At 44.7% G+C, this 16,356-nt stretch overlaps 1 protein-coding gene across 6 annotated transcripts in view; it reads right to left on the reverse strand.

The window, feature by feature from the left end:
- Positions 1 to 6,685: 6,685 nt before the first annotated feature.
- SYT16 (synaptotagmin 16) overlaps positions 6,686 to 16,356 on the reverse strand; it is a 111,499-nt gene continuing 101,828 nt past the window's right edge. For all 6 annotated transcript variants that reach the window (XM_054827614.1, XM_054827618.1, XM_054827613.1 and 3 more), the window contains one exon: positions 6,686 to 9,789. In XM_054827614.1, coding sequence (XP_054683589.1) covers positions 9,476 to 9,789 — 314 coding nt within the window. In that variant the 3' untranslated portion in view covers positions 6,686 to 9,475. The remainder of the gene's footprint in view (positions 9,790 to 16,356) is intronic.

The following is a 16,356-nucleotide window of genomic DNA, read 5'->3' on the forward strand; positions in this document are numbered from 1 at the left end:
TTGCACCAAGTAGGGTGAGTTTTTCTGAACTCCCTCATGTCTCTCTGAGCCTCCCAGCATATCCTATTTCCTTGCCGTCACTCAGATGAGGAGCTCTGAGCTGGATTTTCCGTGTACTCAGACACGGCTCATATTGGCCACCGTTGCTGAGGCTTCCAGAGACTGAAGCTACCGACTGTCACCAGAAAAAGAAACTCTATTTCTGGGCTGGTCCTGGAAAGCCAGCCCTGCGGATGCCAGCAGGGATTCAGGAATTGTGGTTTCTCATGTCTCCCTCGAAGACAGCACTGTTATTCTGAGAGGAACAAACTACCCCCAGATCAAAATCACCAATTGGGAAATTTTTTTAGCTTCTGTCTTTCTCTGTCTTAACGTAGGCACAGATTAAACTGCCACCTGGCAGAAGATACCACACACACAAATACACCATGACCAAAGGTACATGCAAGTGTAAGTGATAAAGACATATCCCTCACCACTGCAGTGATGCTGGTGTCCTAACAGCCCAATTTCAGCTCTCCAGCCAAACAGTTGTGCTCTTACCTGTTTCCAAACCAAGACACATCCAACCTACGGCCACCCCAACCACTATGGGGGCATCCCTCTGTGTCCCATACACATGGCCAGGATGTCAACAAAGCTGTTATCTACACACAGGAGACACACTGGTGACACTGACCCACACATGCTCTGGTGCAGGTACCAACACATCCATTGGCGTATAGGAGAAAGGGTGGCTGGGCGTCCACCAGAGGGGGTGCGAGGGGCTGCTCCCCCAACTCCTGCCGGGGGCTGGATGAGAGCCAGGGGAAGAACAGAGATCAAATGCACAGCCAGCACTTTTCCTTCCCCACGTAGAGCTGGCTGAAAGGCGTTATACTGAGGGAGGAGGAAGAGACGGCGTGGGGCATGGGAACCTCTTCAGTCCCCCAAAGCCCCCCGGCAGCCTCCGCCTGTGGCCACAGGGCCGCTCTGTCCATGTGGATGGACAGGGGGATCAAGGGCAGGGGGGGGATATTTCCCATTCCTCCCTGTTATGTATTATGCACCAGACACCTGCATCTTTGTTCTGAACAAAACACGTCCACCTCTCCTAGATGCATATTCACTCGGTTCTGCCACAATATGAACAACAAGAAAGATACGCTGGTCTTGCATGTCTACATGAGCCATCTGCTTCTATTTTATTGATAAAACCCTGTAACAACAGCGTTCACTGTAACAACATAAGACTGTTTCTAAGGTGTGGATGGTTGTATGTGTGTGGGGGTAATTTCAGCCCAAAATTCTGCAGAAGCCAGGTTTAATGCTTTTTTCCCAGTCAGATATCATCTAGACATTAGTATTCCCAACGCAGCATATAATTAGCAAGAGGCAATATATTGTATGATCATGCACGTTAGCACTTAAGTAGAATAAAAATGTTTCATTGTCAAGTACATGAAAAGCTAAGAATAAACCCGTACCACTCTTCCTGTTGAATATCCAAACATCTTTTCATCGTATTTTTCCATCTTTTTTTATCACAGTTTTGCACTTCAGATATCTCTTTCAATCACACACACAGCAAGCGAAATGATGCTCATACCATTCCAGTAGCTTCACCAGTCAATACCAGCCATTTATTAACTAGATTGAAGGTACAATTTTCAGTGCAAATCTTTGAACTTTACAAAAGTGAAAAGGGTATATGAATTTGTTTCTTATAACCTTCACAGCATGAACAATTCTGTTTTTATAGATGTATTTATCATAAAAATAATTCATCAATAATTCAAGCTCTAGAAGACTTGCTTTTGCACCAACAGAAGTGAGGGACCTGGCATTTTTCTTATTATTTAAAGTGATCAATTTATAGATATATTTTGTGCTTGTGTATCTCAGGCTGGGAAAGGAGACCTGAGATCTCTATGACTCTTGATGCACCCTCAGCCACAGGGCTCAATTACTCCAAATACCAACCAGCCCATGGTCTGTGCTGAGGCTATGACAGCAACAAAAGGAAAAACCTTAAAGGCGGATTATTCTACTAAACGGCCGGAGGGAGATGCAGTAAATGGGCTTACAACGCTGTCTTGTGGCAACGCAGCCCGGCAGTGATGGACGTCCAGCCGCAAAGCTGGCGAAGGGGAAGGATTATGGAGGAAGGAGATGCACACACACCTCAGCCACTGCCTCTCCAGCATCCGGCTGTAGGACGACAAAACCCTGTACTTGCCAGAAATGGTGTATCACTCCAACATAGAAAGAAGCCAATACACACTAAAAATAACTTATTATATACAGTATATTTAAATCAACAGTCAAACATCCATTGAGATGTGCTTCATGCAGATGCCTGGGGGCACTCTACCACAGAAAACATTTTTATACATACACATATAAATGCCACGCAGTATTTAAATGCTAAGTCTACCAAATGATTACTTCACTTACTCTTCTTGACAAACAAAACTCTCTGCTGGGAAAAAGTCAATGAAGTTACAGCTGAGAATACAGCCCTGCAAGACAAAAACCGCAGCAGTGCCAGTAGAGGACTACGGGAGAGACGTGGTACCAGCTTAATTGGAAAACTTGTGCTTGAGGTGCCACATAGTGACAGCAAGAGATTGGAGGACAAGTTTTATCCTGAGCACCATCAACATAAAATATTGCTACAAGGCACGGACCTGACTTGGAGCAGATTTCTACAGACATTAATGAGAGGATGGGAGATGCTATGATGGAGACTGTGAAGGAAAAGCACCTGGAAAGCGTTAACAAGACACAACTGGGATGAGGAAAGCTGGCAAAATTATGAGATTTTCCCAGCCGTTAACAAAGAGAGAAATTAGCAATGTTCTCCTAAGTCTGAGAAATTAAGGGAGATGAAAGCATTTGGCACAATAAAATGCCTGGAGGTCAAGGCTAATTACTGTTTGTGGGACTCTGGAAAGAATTCAGCTTTTGTCTGAATCCTGAATCTTTATTGTTCTTTGCCAATAGCCAAGCTCAGCTTTTCATCTCTCGTTACTCAATGAGATCAGCCCACGCTGGATATGACATTACAGGGTATTTGGTATCTATTTGGTGGTCACCCATTCCAGCCAGGAGGAAACTCAAATGCCAGGAGGTGATGTCCTCACTTCCTTGCACCTGCAGTTGCCCCAGGAGCTGCAGTATCTGTTAAACCACTTTTATTAAGTAAACCCCAACAATCTGCTTTCCAGTTTTCTGAAGAGATGAGCAACTAACAGGTCTGAACGGATCTTCATAGCTCCCATCTGGCTTTTGGGTTTCTTCTTCAACTGTTTCCAGCCTCAGCTGCCTAATGCTCACAGGATGCGACATGGTGCCGTAGTTTTTTGTTGCACAAGATCTTACAGCCCACCACAGCCCACCTGCATTGCTGTCAAGCAGCACAGACTTCCTTCATCAGTGCTATCTCACAGGATTCAGCTTTTATGTCCCTATGATGGGTAATACCCAAATTCCACACAGGTTCCCAAATTAGGATTGAAAATGTTTCCACACTGGACTTACATCTGCCTTGTAGAAGCATTGGCTTTTCCTGCTCTGTGTGTAAAGACCTGTCTAGTGACAGCGCTTTGCTCGGGCTGTTCAGCTCTGCAGCAAGATATCAAAATTTATCCTCCCATGAGAAACTCAGGAGCAGAGAGGGGGCAGAAAATCTCACCTTCAGCCTTCTGTTTTGGGGGAGCAGCCCAGGGACAGCCCAGCCCGCAGCTCTCCTCTTACACCCTCGTTTGTACAGATGGCTCCTGTAGAGAAGAGAAGGATTGTAACGCCTAGAAGAGATGAATGGCATCTACCAAGTTCTTTATCCAGGCTACAGTATTGACCTATATCTGCTTCATAAAGGTGAAAAAACATGGATAGCTGTGTGGGTTGAGCAGGAACATCTTCCTGCTGCCAGCTGGCAAACAGCTTGGGGATTACAGCATGAGGATTAATGGCCTTTGTCATTTGTAAGTGCAGATGCTAACCTTACTCACATGACAGACTGATCTTCTTTGGATTCTGTGCCTGTTTGCTGTTCCAGAAAGATGACCTTGGGCTGCTGTGAGAGACAAAATATTTACACATTCATTTCTTAAGGCCTACAGCGTAGGCTGCAGGAAGACACAAGTTCGCTCTGCACTGGGGAAAAAAAAAAAAAAAAAAAGCTGTATGCCTTCAGCAGATCTGGAGCTAGGGAATCATGCAGAGAAACTGGGTTTCAGCTCAGGCTTGATGCCACTGCAGCCCGGCTGTGCTGCTTTCTGGAGTACAGGGTGAGCAAACTCCCAGCCCTACAGCGGCACAACCACTCCGAGAGCCTTCCCTCCCCACCACCTTCCCGGCCACTGCTTGGGGTTTTCATTTCTTGCATGACAGCTTGTTAAATCTGCACCGCATTCCAAATAAACACCCAAACCAGCTATGTTGAATTATCCTGTATGTCTTTCCAAGCTTTAGGATCTGTCAGCTTCTGGCTGCTTTTATCACAGAAGCAGATCAGCTGTGAGCCAGCATCACTGCCTGGGGTATGAGAATGTATTTGCTGGGGTAGCGCATGCTGAAGGGAAAAAACCTGCCTCATTCAAAGCGTGAGCTCTTCTACAAACCCTGGCTGCTTTTTTTTTCCCTCAAACCATAGTTACAAACATCACACTTAGTATATTTTAAATGGAAAGTGGATTCTCCTGCATACTAATTCCTTCAGGCTCTGTTGCCCTTCTACAGAACACAATGCTTAAAAAAAAAAAAAAAGCAGCAAGCAAATACAGAACAGGTTGTTTCCTCTGCCATCAACTCGGTCCATATTGAGGTGAACAGTAATTATTAAAGTATCACAGCCCAACCAACAAGCTTCAAACTCCACAAACAGACTAGAGATCGGGGAGTCAAGGTCTTGATAATGAGCATCATAACTTTAAGATGACCCCTCCAGAAGTCAGCTCCCCTTGCGCCCAGGGACAACGCAATAGGGAAGGCCGTATTCTTTGCTCAGCCTTTCTGTCCACCTTTTGTGCTGAAGGGCAGAAGGCAGCTGAGAGGCAGAGAGATGAAGTGCAGTGATCACACAGATTAAAGACGATGATAAATATGGGAGTGGAAAGCAAGCTCTGCAGGCACGCTAGCTCCAAGGTCATCACCAGCTTCAATTGAAGGAGAAAATGAACTGCCACCAGAGGAATTGCCTGCTCCTCTGCCAAGCTACCACCTTAGGCTTTATGCTGGAGAAATGATCAATAGCAGCTAGCAGCCTTTGGTTCTGTGCGTCCAAGAACATCTAAAGACATTCATGGCTGCGTTCATGACTGAAGATCAGTTGACTATGTAAAGCACCAAATAACTTCTTGGGCTCTGCAGCCGCTAAAAATATATCCAAGTATTGTCCGTGTGCCCCAGGAGCTACACACCCCGCATTACCCTGCAAGGGAAATGCAGACAAGCCAGAGCGACAGGAGCGAGCAGGCAACAGCAGGGTCCAGGTAATTAAAGACATTGGTAAAAAGGAAACCTGAACAAATCCAACAACGTAGCAGATCATCCAGATAAAGCCTTTACAAATGGGCACTTCAGTAAGCTATAGCTGTAGCTCAGTGGGCTAAAAGAGGTACTCATTTCTGTGGGCATCAGTTGAAAGTCAGCATTATTACAGGGAACATAAACGTGGTGAGATCATTCTGTTCTGTTGTCGATACACATTAAAAACAAAAAATAAAATAACAGCACAGAGCCTAGCAGGACAGGGGCGTGCTGGCTGGAGAGAGACCAAGGAAGGAACAGACTGCAACTAGCTGAACAACGCTGTTCGAGATACAGAGATGTATCCAGAGCACTTGCCCACAATATTCTGGGCTTATGCCAGTGCAGTTAGTTCCTTCCCACACAATGATTTTGTGGGTTTTCAGGCTTTTTTTTTTTCCCCAAGAGAAGAAAATTCAAATAAGCTACAAGGGAATTCCAGACAGTGGTGTCAAAAGGGGATGAATTATCTTAGAAAACCTGAGTGCATTAGGAAACCTCCAAGCATTCCCAGAACCAGGTCAGCCGTTGCTTTCCCACTCGCTGAACTCCTCATGGCCCTCTCACAACTCTTGTCCCCTCCTGGAGCCCCACAGAAGCAGAGATCGGGCATCAGCATCAGCGTCCACGTCGATGGAGGCCAGCAGAGCACAGGACCCCAAGTCTACTGACCACCACCAACGGAGAGCCAAGTGCGAGTCAAGATTCCCAAGGAATGGAAATCGTTCCAGAAATTCAGCCACTTCCAAAGAAAACAAGGGGTTAAAGCAGTGACTGAAAGGGCAGTGGTGTTTACATAAGAAAGACCATGAGCACGAGCCCAGCCTGTATCAATATTAGCAATGACTAATTCAATCTGTCAATTGGAAGAATTACGGGAGCTCTGGAATACGGGGGAGCTGCTGCAAAGCCTTCATTTCACAGGCAGTCAATACTGAGAAGAAAAATAAACCACAAAAGCAACAAAAATCCCAAAGTACAGCTAGCAAGCATGAGCACCCCCAGCACTGTGTTCATCCCAAGATCCCTAAATTCCTCCCATTGCTTCAGTAGGAACTTAATGAACCCCACAAATACACTGCTCAAGGCGCGGATGTGCCAACAGGTTTAGCCGCAGCTCCAACCCCCCAATGCTCCCCTTGCCTCATCCCTTTTCCCTTCCCTCCAAATGTTTTCTGGTAAAATATCAGGCCAAAATGTTGTCACAAGGATGAAGCAACCTGCTTCCATCTGAGAGCAAAGTTTTAACACGTACTCAGATATTAACTTACTCTATTTAAGCTATTTTCACTTGCTTTCCTGTGACTCCCAGTACACTGAAATTATATATTAAAATTCAATTCCATTAATGTTGTATCTTCAGAAAAGATCTTGACGTGAAAACAGCATGGAAGTCCAAAACCAGTTTACTTCATTGGTTTTTTTAAAATTATCTTTTCCAAGAATTTTTTTTTTAATCACACTGTTATAAGTCTGGGTTATCTCCAGTTCACTGCTGAAACATATTATCAACTTATACTTTTCCCTTAGCTAATCATTAAGCATAAGCAACACTTTGCAGGTTCAAGAAGTTATGCAGAGAATCTCATTAAGTTTATTATACATACACATCCCAGATAATAAAATTACTTATAAACACTTGTATATACATTTTACACAGTTCAGGAAAAAAGATGCAGAGATTGGAAAACAACTGAAATCAGCAAACGCACCTTTTGAATTGGGCTGTTTCCTTTACTTTTTTCCTAGAAGAAAAGAACATGATAAAAAACCATTTCTATTCTGCTGGTTACCACTCAAAGGCTCATTTTCTCTCACATTGGTAATACAGCAGCATTAACAGTGCAGTCAAAAAAGTATTTGTTTGCTGAGCTGTATTTGGGTTAGATCCTGCTTTGTGATACACAGCCCCGGTAGTGCAAAGCAGATATTATGCCAGCTTATCTAGGCAGTGGAGGACAACCCTCCTGCATAGGATACCCACCGGTCTCACCAGAAAAATGATGCTCAGACAGGTAAGTGATAAGAATATATAAAACCATGGCCGGTAGGTAATTTGTATCACCTATACCAGAAGTCCTTCTACAGGCAGATTATTCTGTCTGCCTCGTGAGGACAGACAAAGCCTGTGTGTATCACACGAAGCGATAACCCATGTGTATCACACCGCTGCCCCGCGGGGCCTGGCTAGCCTGCATGTGATGCAAACCAGCACCGAGGTTCAATTTTGGTCGAACAGCCAGTGCCAAAATTTGCACTAGTTAGATTTGCACAGCACCGTTGAAGGGAAGGAGACGGCTGTGGTGCAGTAGGAGGCAGAATTTGGTGCCAGGTCTCAGTAAATGACAAAAACAAAACACAAAGTGATTCAGTACAGACAAACCTTTTCAGTGAAACATTTCCCGTGTCTTGCTATCATCAGCAGCAATGGGGAAATGCCAGTCCTCTCTTGGAGAGCGTGGGGAACAGGAGACAGGGCAGCTGATAGTATTTGAAGGTCTCAGCACCCTGCTGCCTACGTACCATCACTACACTAGACAATTAACATCCTCTGCGGTGTCACACACAGCATCGCAACAGCTAACAACTGCTAAACCTTCAATAGTCAAGTAGCAGATTAAGACATGTCCCCTATCCATCGCCTCCACGACTTCAACTCGTAGAGACGGGAAAAAAGATTAAAATGGAAAACGACAATACAGTCTGAAAAGTAACTACATAAAAGTGTCATCACCTCATCCAGCAAGCCTGCTCCTTGCATTGTGTTCAGTCAGAGGCAGGAAGCACAGTATTTTCTCTGGTGTTAGTTCAGCAGAGCCAGCAGCCCCGCTGGGGGGGGCCCCTGGATCCTATTCCTTGCCTGCCGGAGAGCTCGCTCCGAAGATGAGATGACATGGTCTGGCATCCTCTACCGCTAGTGTGCCAAAAAAAGTCCCCTTTCAGATCCCGAGAAGATATTACAGGATAGAATATTTGAAGAAGAGCCCTCAGCAAACTGACTTGTGCTTAACTGAATTGCAGAGAAGTCACGGATCTAAAGCCTTCCTGTGTAATGCTCACAGAAATGCTTTTCTGAATAAACCTCACTTTTAAAAAACAAAGTAACACATGGGCAAAACAATGACGCAGAAAAGAGTGATTCAGGCACAAAGGTGGATGTGCAGCTTGTTCTGGTCTTTTTTGGTATTCATGAAGACAGAAGCCATGAACTTCAAGTAAGCTTCTAAACATGCATTGTATAATTGCAATATAAAACTGATGCTAGCTATCTGTCGTGCAAACCTATGGCAATGCAGGCTAACAAGTGCACAGGATGCCTAATTAAAAATACCAGTAGTGTTTAGTCCTAATACCGATTGTTAGTACAGGAGAACAGTAGTACTGTCTAGGCACTTAAAAGTTGTCAGAGAATTCAAGATGCTTTCCCATGCTGCCTGAAAAATGTATCATCCAGTCTACAGTGGTATCAAGTGCTTATTTCTAGGACTGAGAAACACGATAATAAAAGAGAGAGAATGTGATCTGCATGCGGGTTAGCCTATCTGTGAGCTATCTGCATGTCAAGAATATTTGCAACCTTCATTAATATAAATAAGGGGAAGGAGGGAAGAGTTTACCCCAGAAGAAAACAGCATCAAAATCAGTCTGTGATGATTAAGCCTATGACAAAATGAGTGAGACAATGGCCAAGGAGAGGTTTTTTTAAGTTTTCCCACTGCTTTTCCCTAGGGTTAATTATTTGAATGTAGAAAATGCAGGACAACCTGGAAAGATAAGAAATAAATTGCTTCCCAGGCCTCGCCACCTTTAATACCCATGCCTGCTGACACTGAAAAGTCAGGTTAAAGCGTACGTAACCTGTCAGAGCACGGTGCCTGCCATGGGATGGCTGTTTTCTGCTGACTGAGAACAAGGGAAGACAGCCCACGGTCCCAGGACCTGCAGGCTGCCCTGGTAACCACTAGGACTCCAGTAGCGTGTGCCACCGGCAGACCTGCGTCCCCTTCGACTCCTTCATTTCCTGCCAATGACTTTGCTCTTCCTCTCCGCTGCTGTTCTGACCCATAGAAATCCAGCCAATCATCTCTTTGCGCTTCATGCTGCGTCTGTTGTATATGGAGATCATTAGCGTGACATCAGAGAGCTGGAAGAGGGCAACCTGGAAGATGAAAGTTTCCTTGTAGACAGGGTTGGGCTGTCCTCGACGGATGGAGGTCTTGCAGCGAGACATCTCCTGGCCCATGGAGTTGAGCAGGCAGAGTTTTCCATAGGTGTCTAGGACAAAGAAGAGGAAATAATGTTTGGCATGGTGAAAGATTAAATGAAAGCCCCAAATGCTCAAAAAACACCCAAAAAACTCCAAGCAGAGCAGCTTCATTCACAGTGAATAACAGAGGAGGGCTGGACTGCTCTCCTTAGTAAAATCCATGGGATGAGAAGCAGCAGGTAAAAGTACCTCTTGGATTTCCTTACATTCAGCTGGGGAGAAGAAAGGAAGGAAACTGATGCATGTTTCAGCCGTACTCACTTGGAAAGAGCAGGAAATCTGGTTCTCAACCCTAGCAAGCCTAACAGAAACTGAGCATCTCTATGGATTCTCCATATCAAATGGTGTGTGTGCATCCTCCCTTCCTCTCCCTCACAACAAAGCTTCATTGGAGCTGTCTTCCCTTGGCTGCACTTGCCTCTCCACCACTTTCCTTTGGAAGAATACCTCTACAACCTATTATTTGAGATAGCAAATTAAAAGGGTCTTGGAAAAGAGGGAAAGGAAACCTGCATACACAGTGAAATGATTTCATCTCACACAATTGTTTCATGCGAGAAATCATGATTTTCCAAATTCTCATCTTACTTTTTTGGTGGACTCCAGGTCAATTTTATTCACTATTTAAGTCAATATAAGGAGTAAAAATGCTTAATAGATACAGGGAAGGGATGGTCCAAGTCAGCGTTCCCGTAAAACCACCCTTAAAACTCTTGCTGCCACCTGTATTAATCAGTTCACCTCTGCTATGTGGTCACTAATACCGTGGTCTCAGGCAGAGCTCTGTGGTCACAATGCTCCACAAACCCAGCTCAGAGTAAGTTTTCACTCGCTCTGCATGTGACGGTAACAGATCACTTGGCTAGAAAAGTCCCCTCCTAACCCCTTCATAATCTGTGCCTGGGTTTCTGCAAGTGAGTATTATTTCAGTGTGCTGAAGATAGGAAATAAATAACAAGCCTCCGTCTCTTGTCTACAGCATGTCTATCCTCTTCTGTTCCCATTTGATGTGCTATTTTACGCACTTATCTACTGAGCAACACAAGGTGTGAAATTACACTTCAGGTGTGAAAACACTTCTGTGTCTCCAAAGCAAGGCTCCTCGCTCCTCTCAAACTGTTCCACTGAAAAAGCTGTCAGGAGATTGACAATCGAGGAGCAAATTGTGAGCCTGCACAGCTGTACGGCTATCGAGTTACTGCAGGGAAAGTTCAGTCCGATCATTAGCTCCAACGGAACACTGGAGATGAAGTAGATGTTGCCAACAAAGACCTACTCATTAGACAGAAAAGCAGAGCTCTGACATGACAGTTTCCTGATTGTATCTGGGAAGGAAAGAACTGCTTTCTCAAGAGGTGCACTAATTCCCACAGTAATACTCAATGTTGCTGGTGCTGAGGGACTGAATTCTGTAACAACTTCAGACCCATCAGAAACACAAAGCCCGAGAGAGGACTCTCTCTTCTAGCTCGATATACAACTACTTGAAAGGAGGTTGTAGCCAGGTGGGGGTCAGTCTCTACTCCCAAGTAACAAGCGATAGGACAAGAGGAAATGGCCTCAAGTTGTGCCAGGGGAGGTTTAGATTGGATATTAGGAAACATTTCTTCACTGAAAGGGTTATCAGTCACTGGAACAGGCTGCCCAGGAAAGTGGTTGAGTCACCAGCCCTGGAGGTATTTAAAACACACGTAGACGTGGTGCTTAGGGACATGGATTAGTGGTGGACTTGGCAGTGCGAGGTTAGTGGTTGGACTCTGTGATCTTAAAGTACTTTTCCAACCAAAACAATTCTCTGATTCTATGATTCCATGTGAAACCACGCAAGATAACTACCAATCTCTTGCAGTACTTGCAAAGATGTCATTTTGCTTTGCGCTGACAAACCGTAACGTGCACTGAAGCATTCCTCATGTGGAAGGCCTGGTTGCTGGTCTAAGGCTGCAGGAAACTCCCTGGAAATAAAAAATAAGTGGGGAGTAGGCGTTTTATGGATTTTTATTTTTTTTTAACGTATTCACCTTTTTTTTTGTGAGGAGGGGATTTCAAAATAGTGAAAAATCTCTGCTAGGCTGATTTTTAAATACAAAAAAGCAGCTAATTTGTACAATTCTCTGTTCAAATTTTTACATTTTTCTTTCTTTCAGATTGAAAGCTTACATTTTCTACATAATTTCAGTGCATTTTCCAAACCAATCCCATTTAGAGGCAGAAAGCTGAAGGGGCTTGTTTCTGCTGACACGCAAGAGAAATGACTGCTGAGACCAAGGAATTCATGGAGATGAGACCTTCTGTATTTGCTCCTGGTCTAATACTTCCATTTTCCTCCAGAGATCAACGTCAGAGAATTAGGCTTTTTCTTTAATACACATCAGATTTGCTACATAATTCTGCACCAAGGCCCTGTCTATACAGTACCAAGGTCGGTGGGGATTCTGCAGGTATCATCTGGATCAGGCAAGAACGTGCAGGCTGGAGGGAGACTACGCTCAGGGCAGAGCTAATACTAGGAGCCCTGTTCATCCCCATGTAAACACAGGCACAAAACCAGGGCAACTGACAACTAAATCAGGCTGCAGATTCTTCTCAAATTTATTCCACTGGGTGTATTTTACCAGCCAAAAGAATCAAGCTTGCCTGAACAGAAATAAAAGAGTAGGTGTGGATAGTATATTTAGCATCTGAAATTTGCTTTGCAGAGCTGGTACGTACGAGGCTGAGCTGTTATTCTGCTTCACTAACTACATTTTAAGATTGTGATTTGCCCTTACTGCATTGTGCTCCTTGCAGCATCTTTTTAGGTGTATCATCAGGAAACACTTCCTAGCTCTCCTTGCGGTCCAGTCTGGTCCTCTGAGATGGAAATCTCTCCCTTTCGGTTGGCTTTGCCAAGGAAAATCCATCCTTGGATACACGGTGAAATTAGTGGAACTACAGCAAGGATGAACTTGAAAATTTACTGAGGAATGTATGTGTGAGAGCATCTATTCATTATGAAGGCAAACATTTTCCATCTAATTACATGCTCTGATTCAGTAATGGCCTCATTACTGTGGTATCTCAGCACTTTATGCTCTTCAGTGTATTTACTTTCATGCCACCTCTGTCAAGCACAAAAGGAGAAGAGAGATTAAGGCTTACAGTCTTGAAAATGCCTAAGTGCTCACCTTCTATTCAGGCACCTATCTCACTGACATGAAGAAGAGCGAGACTTCTTAATATCTGGCAGTGTCTGAAACTGCAGCTTGCCCACGGTTACACAAAAGTCTGTGAAGAAGCAGGAACAAAGTCTAACTTTGCTGAGACCAATTTTAGCACCGCATCTCCTTTCCATATAGGCTTTGGAACAGAAGTTCTGGCTACAGATCATTTTTACTCTAAACTCATCTTTCATCTGTGGTATGAGTGGATTGAACAATGTTCATGTATACATAAAATATCAACACCTCTGCATTTAATAGCAGAGTGAAAAGCACTCAATCAAGGAATGCTGCAAGAAGCCAGACACATTTTGGGCTGGTGCCGTATAAGCCTACTCCAGAGGTTTGGCCAAACCTCTCCTCGTGCAGACTGCTCTGTCTCCATCAACACTGCCCCAACCATCTCTTGAGAGCTCATCTGCAAAGGCAATCAGTTTATCTGCACTTCTTCTAATGACCCATTTCTGTCATCATCCTTCTAAGGGAACTAACTGATAATAACAACTCAGGGGAATAATCAATGATAATTTATATGTTCTCATTTTTGGAGCAGGGACCATAGCGTGCATTCTGCTTTCATTTACCCTAAGCTCCACCATTATTAATAAAGCTAACCCGTGAACAAAAACACTGCAATACAAAAGCGTCCAACCTCCTGCTTGAATTTATATTTAGAAAGGAAATAAACAACCAAAGACTCCTGACTCGGGTCTGTGGACTGCAGCGTACAACACAATGCTGTACGGACTTTCCCACCCGTGCTCCAGGCAAGCCAGCTCATTTCCAAAAGCAGTATAACCATGTCAGCATGCTGCAATTCAGACTAATAACACCCGCAGTAAAATAAAGCCTTGGGCCTAGAGCTTAATTTCACCCAGCTGGCATGCCCACATTCCTAGCCTACATAATAAACGGCAGCATTGCGTGGCAAAGCAGCCCCAGAGCTCAACTCTGTGCAGCGCAGCTCAACGCAAGGTCTCAGTTTGAGAGCCAGAAGACCGCTGCTCCATTAGTCACGGCTTTACCTCCCCATTACTCCGCCAGTGGGGCAGGAATGCTCTGAACCTGGCTCACTGCAGCTGGACCGGGAAAACAGCAGAGAGCAGAATTAGACCCAAGCTTTTGTTCCCAAACACATCGGGAAAGTCTGGATTAGGCCAGAGGCAGCTTGTGCCCTGCTCTGTAAATCATACAAGAGCTGAGAGCTGCCTACTACATTGCTGAGGAGCCAACTTTCCTTCCCCTATTCCACTGAGCCTCTGTTGCTCAGGTCCCCTCTCCCGCAGCTGGCAGTGATCACGCGAGGGAGAGGCTGGGATCTGGCAGCCTTCACCACATGTGAGTCATCAGAGAACAGACCAGAAGCACCTTTAATTTAAAATGCAGCAGAAAGGAGTGCACTGCTCCCTGGAAGCACTGTTAGACCTCAGGGGAGGAAATTGCCAGCATCGATGACTTGTTTTGTGCAAGGAGACGGGCTGCAGAGGGGCAGGAGATGAGGGCTCCCTGGAAGCAATGCCCTGGTCTCTCTGGAAGGAAGGCTGCTTCCAGACAGCCTCTTAGCTCAGTTCCTTGGTGATCCTCCTCTGCTGCCACAACACCCCATGTCCACTTCATTTTACAGTGCCAGCCCTCACCGGGGACACGTGTCGGGCTGCGGAGCCAGCTTACTGCCTCCTCGCACTCTCCCAGCCCTGGGGAGGTGCAGCTTCAGCCTGGGCTTACACAGCTAAAGCGTAACACAGGCACCTCTCCAGATGCACAAGGTGACTATCCTCTGATAAGGGCATTTCAACACTTCCCATGACATACATTGGGCTTTATACATTGCTGCTGCCACGGAGAGGGGGTGGGAACTTTAACTGAGAGCGTATCAGAAAGCATCAATGCACAGCGTCGCAGCAACAGCAACGGTAGCAGAATGATGTAAGGATGCTTAAGCCTGGCTTTTCTCACCTCCAGCAGTGGTGCCCGCAGGCATGGCTGTATTATGCAGCCTGTCACGAGATCTCCTGCAAACGCTGCTCTGTAAAGTCACTGCAGATTTGCGCTAAACATTCGGCTCCAACTGAAATTTGGAATTAGGAGAGTTCTACCCTGGAAGCAATGGTTTAGTCTTCTGCTTGTTTTGGGAGGGGGAAAAAAATAATATTTTTTTTTTCTTGTTCACAGCTATGGGAGTGGGAGAGACATCACCATACATTCCACTTGAAATGCACTCCTTTGATCCAGAAATATCTTCATTTTTATACCCAGCAAGTGTAACATGGATTATACTTTTCACAGACCTTTTAGAAATATAAAACTATTGAAATCATTACTGGATAACCACACACTATAACTGGATGTCTGATTATCATGGAACATCCTCCACAAAAATCTCATAATTGCTACTTGAAGGTCCATTATTCTGTGACTTGCTTTTCTTAGCCCAATCAGCTCCAGGTCTCACATGTGGTGGGAAGAGCTGTGCCAAGCCAGTCCATCCACCCAACAGTACCCAATACCACATGCCTAAGTAAGTCTATAAAAATATGGCAAATATGGCACATGCTGATTCTCTCCCTAATACTTTCCCAGTCTTCAGTGATTTGTGACTCAACAACTTCCTCAGTCAGAGGCAATGTCTTTGTATTTAATGGTCCTCAGTGGATCTTTCTTCGTGAACTTGTCCTGGGCTGCTGAACTCAAGTAGACTTCTAGTATCCACGAAGTTCTGTAGTCAGGAACTTGACAGCGTAAGTGAAGAACTGTCTCCTCCTCAGGACTCATACCTCCTCATTTCATTTTACAATCCTTTGGTTTTGTATGAGGAGACACAACAAATAACTGTTGTCAATTCACTTCCTCAACGACACTCAGGATTTCATAGACCTCTGTGAAATCTTCCCCCGTCTCCCTTTGTCGTAGCATTGTAGGAGGTGCAGTCTATTCAGCGGCACTGAAGAGAAGCTGTTCCCATACCCCTGATTGTCTCTGACACTCCTCACCACATCTTTCCAGTTCTGCCATATCATATTTGAATAGAGGGAGCAAGAACTGGACACAGTATTCATGACGCCAGTGACTGTATATTTACAGGCAAGTAACTTTTCATTTCTTCCTCTGTATATTTCTAACATTTAATTTGTTTTCTTCATGACTACTGCTGGCCCTTAAGTGGACATTTTCACGGAGCTATAATCCTAATATTTCACTCCCAAATAAAATCCACTAATGGCTTTCAAGCACTGTGACACCAGAGCAACAAATACCATGTAAGGATCTTAATTTTTCTATGGGAGCATCTTCTGTGCTTCTTGGCACTGTTATCTGTGGCTCAGGTAGATGTTTGTTTTCAGACAAGTCGTTACTCCAAGAATTTCTCCTGTTCCA

This window comes from Grus americana, chromosome 5 (genome assembly GCF_028858705.1).
Source record: "Grus americana isolate bGruAme1 chromosome 5, bGruAme1.mat, whole genome shotgun sequence".
NCBI lineage: Eukaryota > Metazoa > Chordata > Aves > Gruiformes > Gruidae > Grus > Grus americana.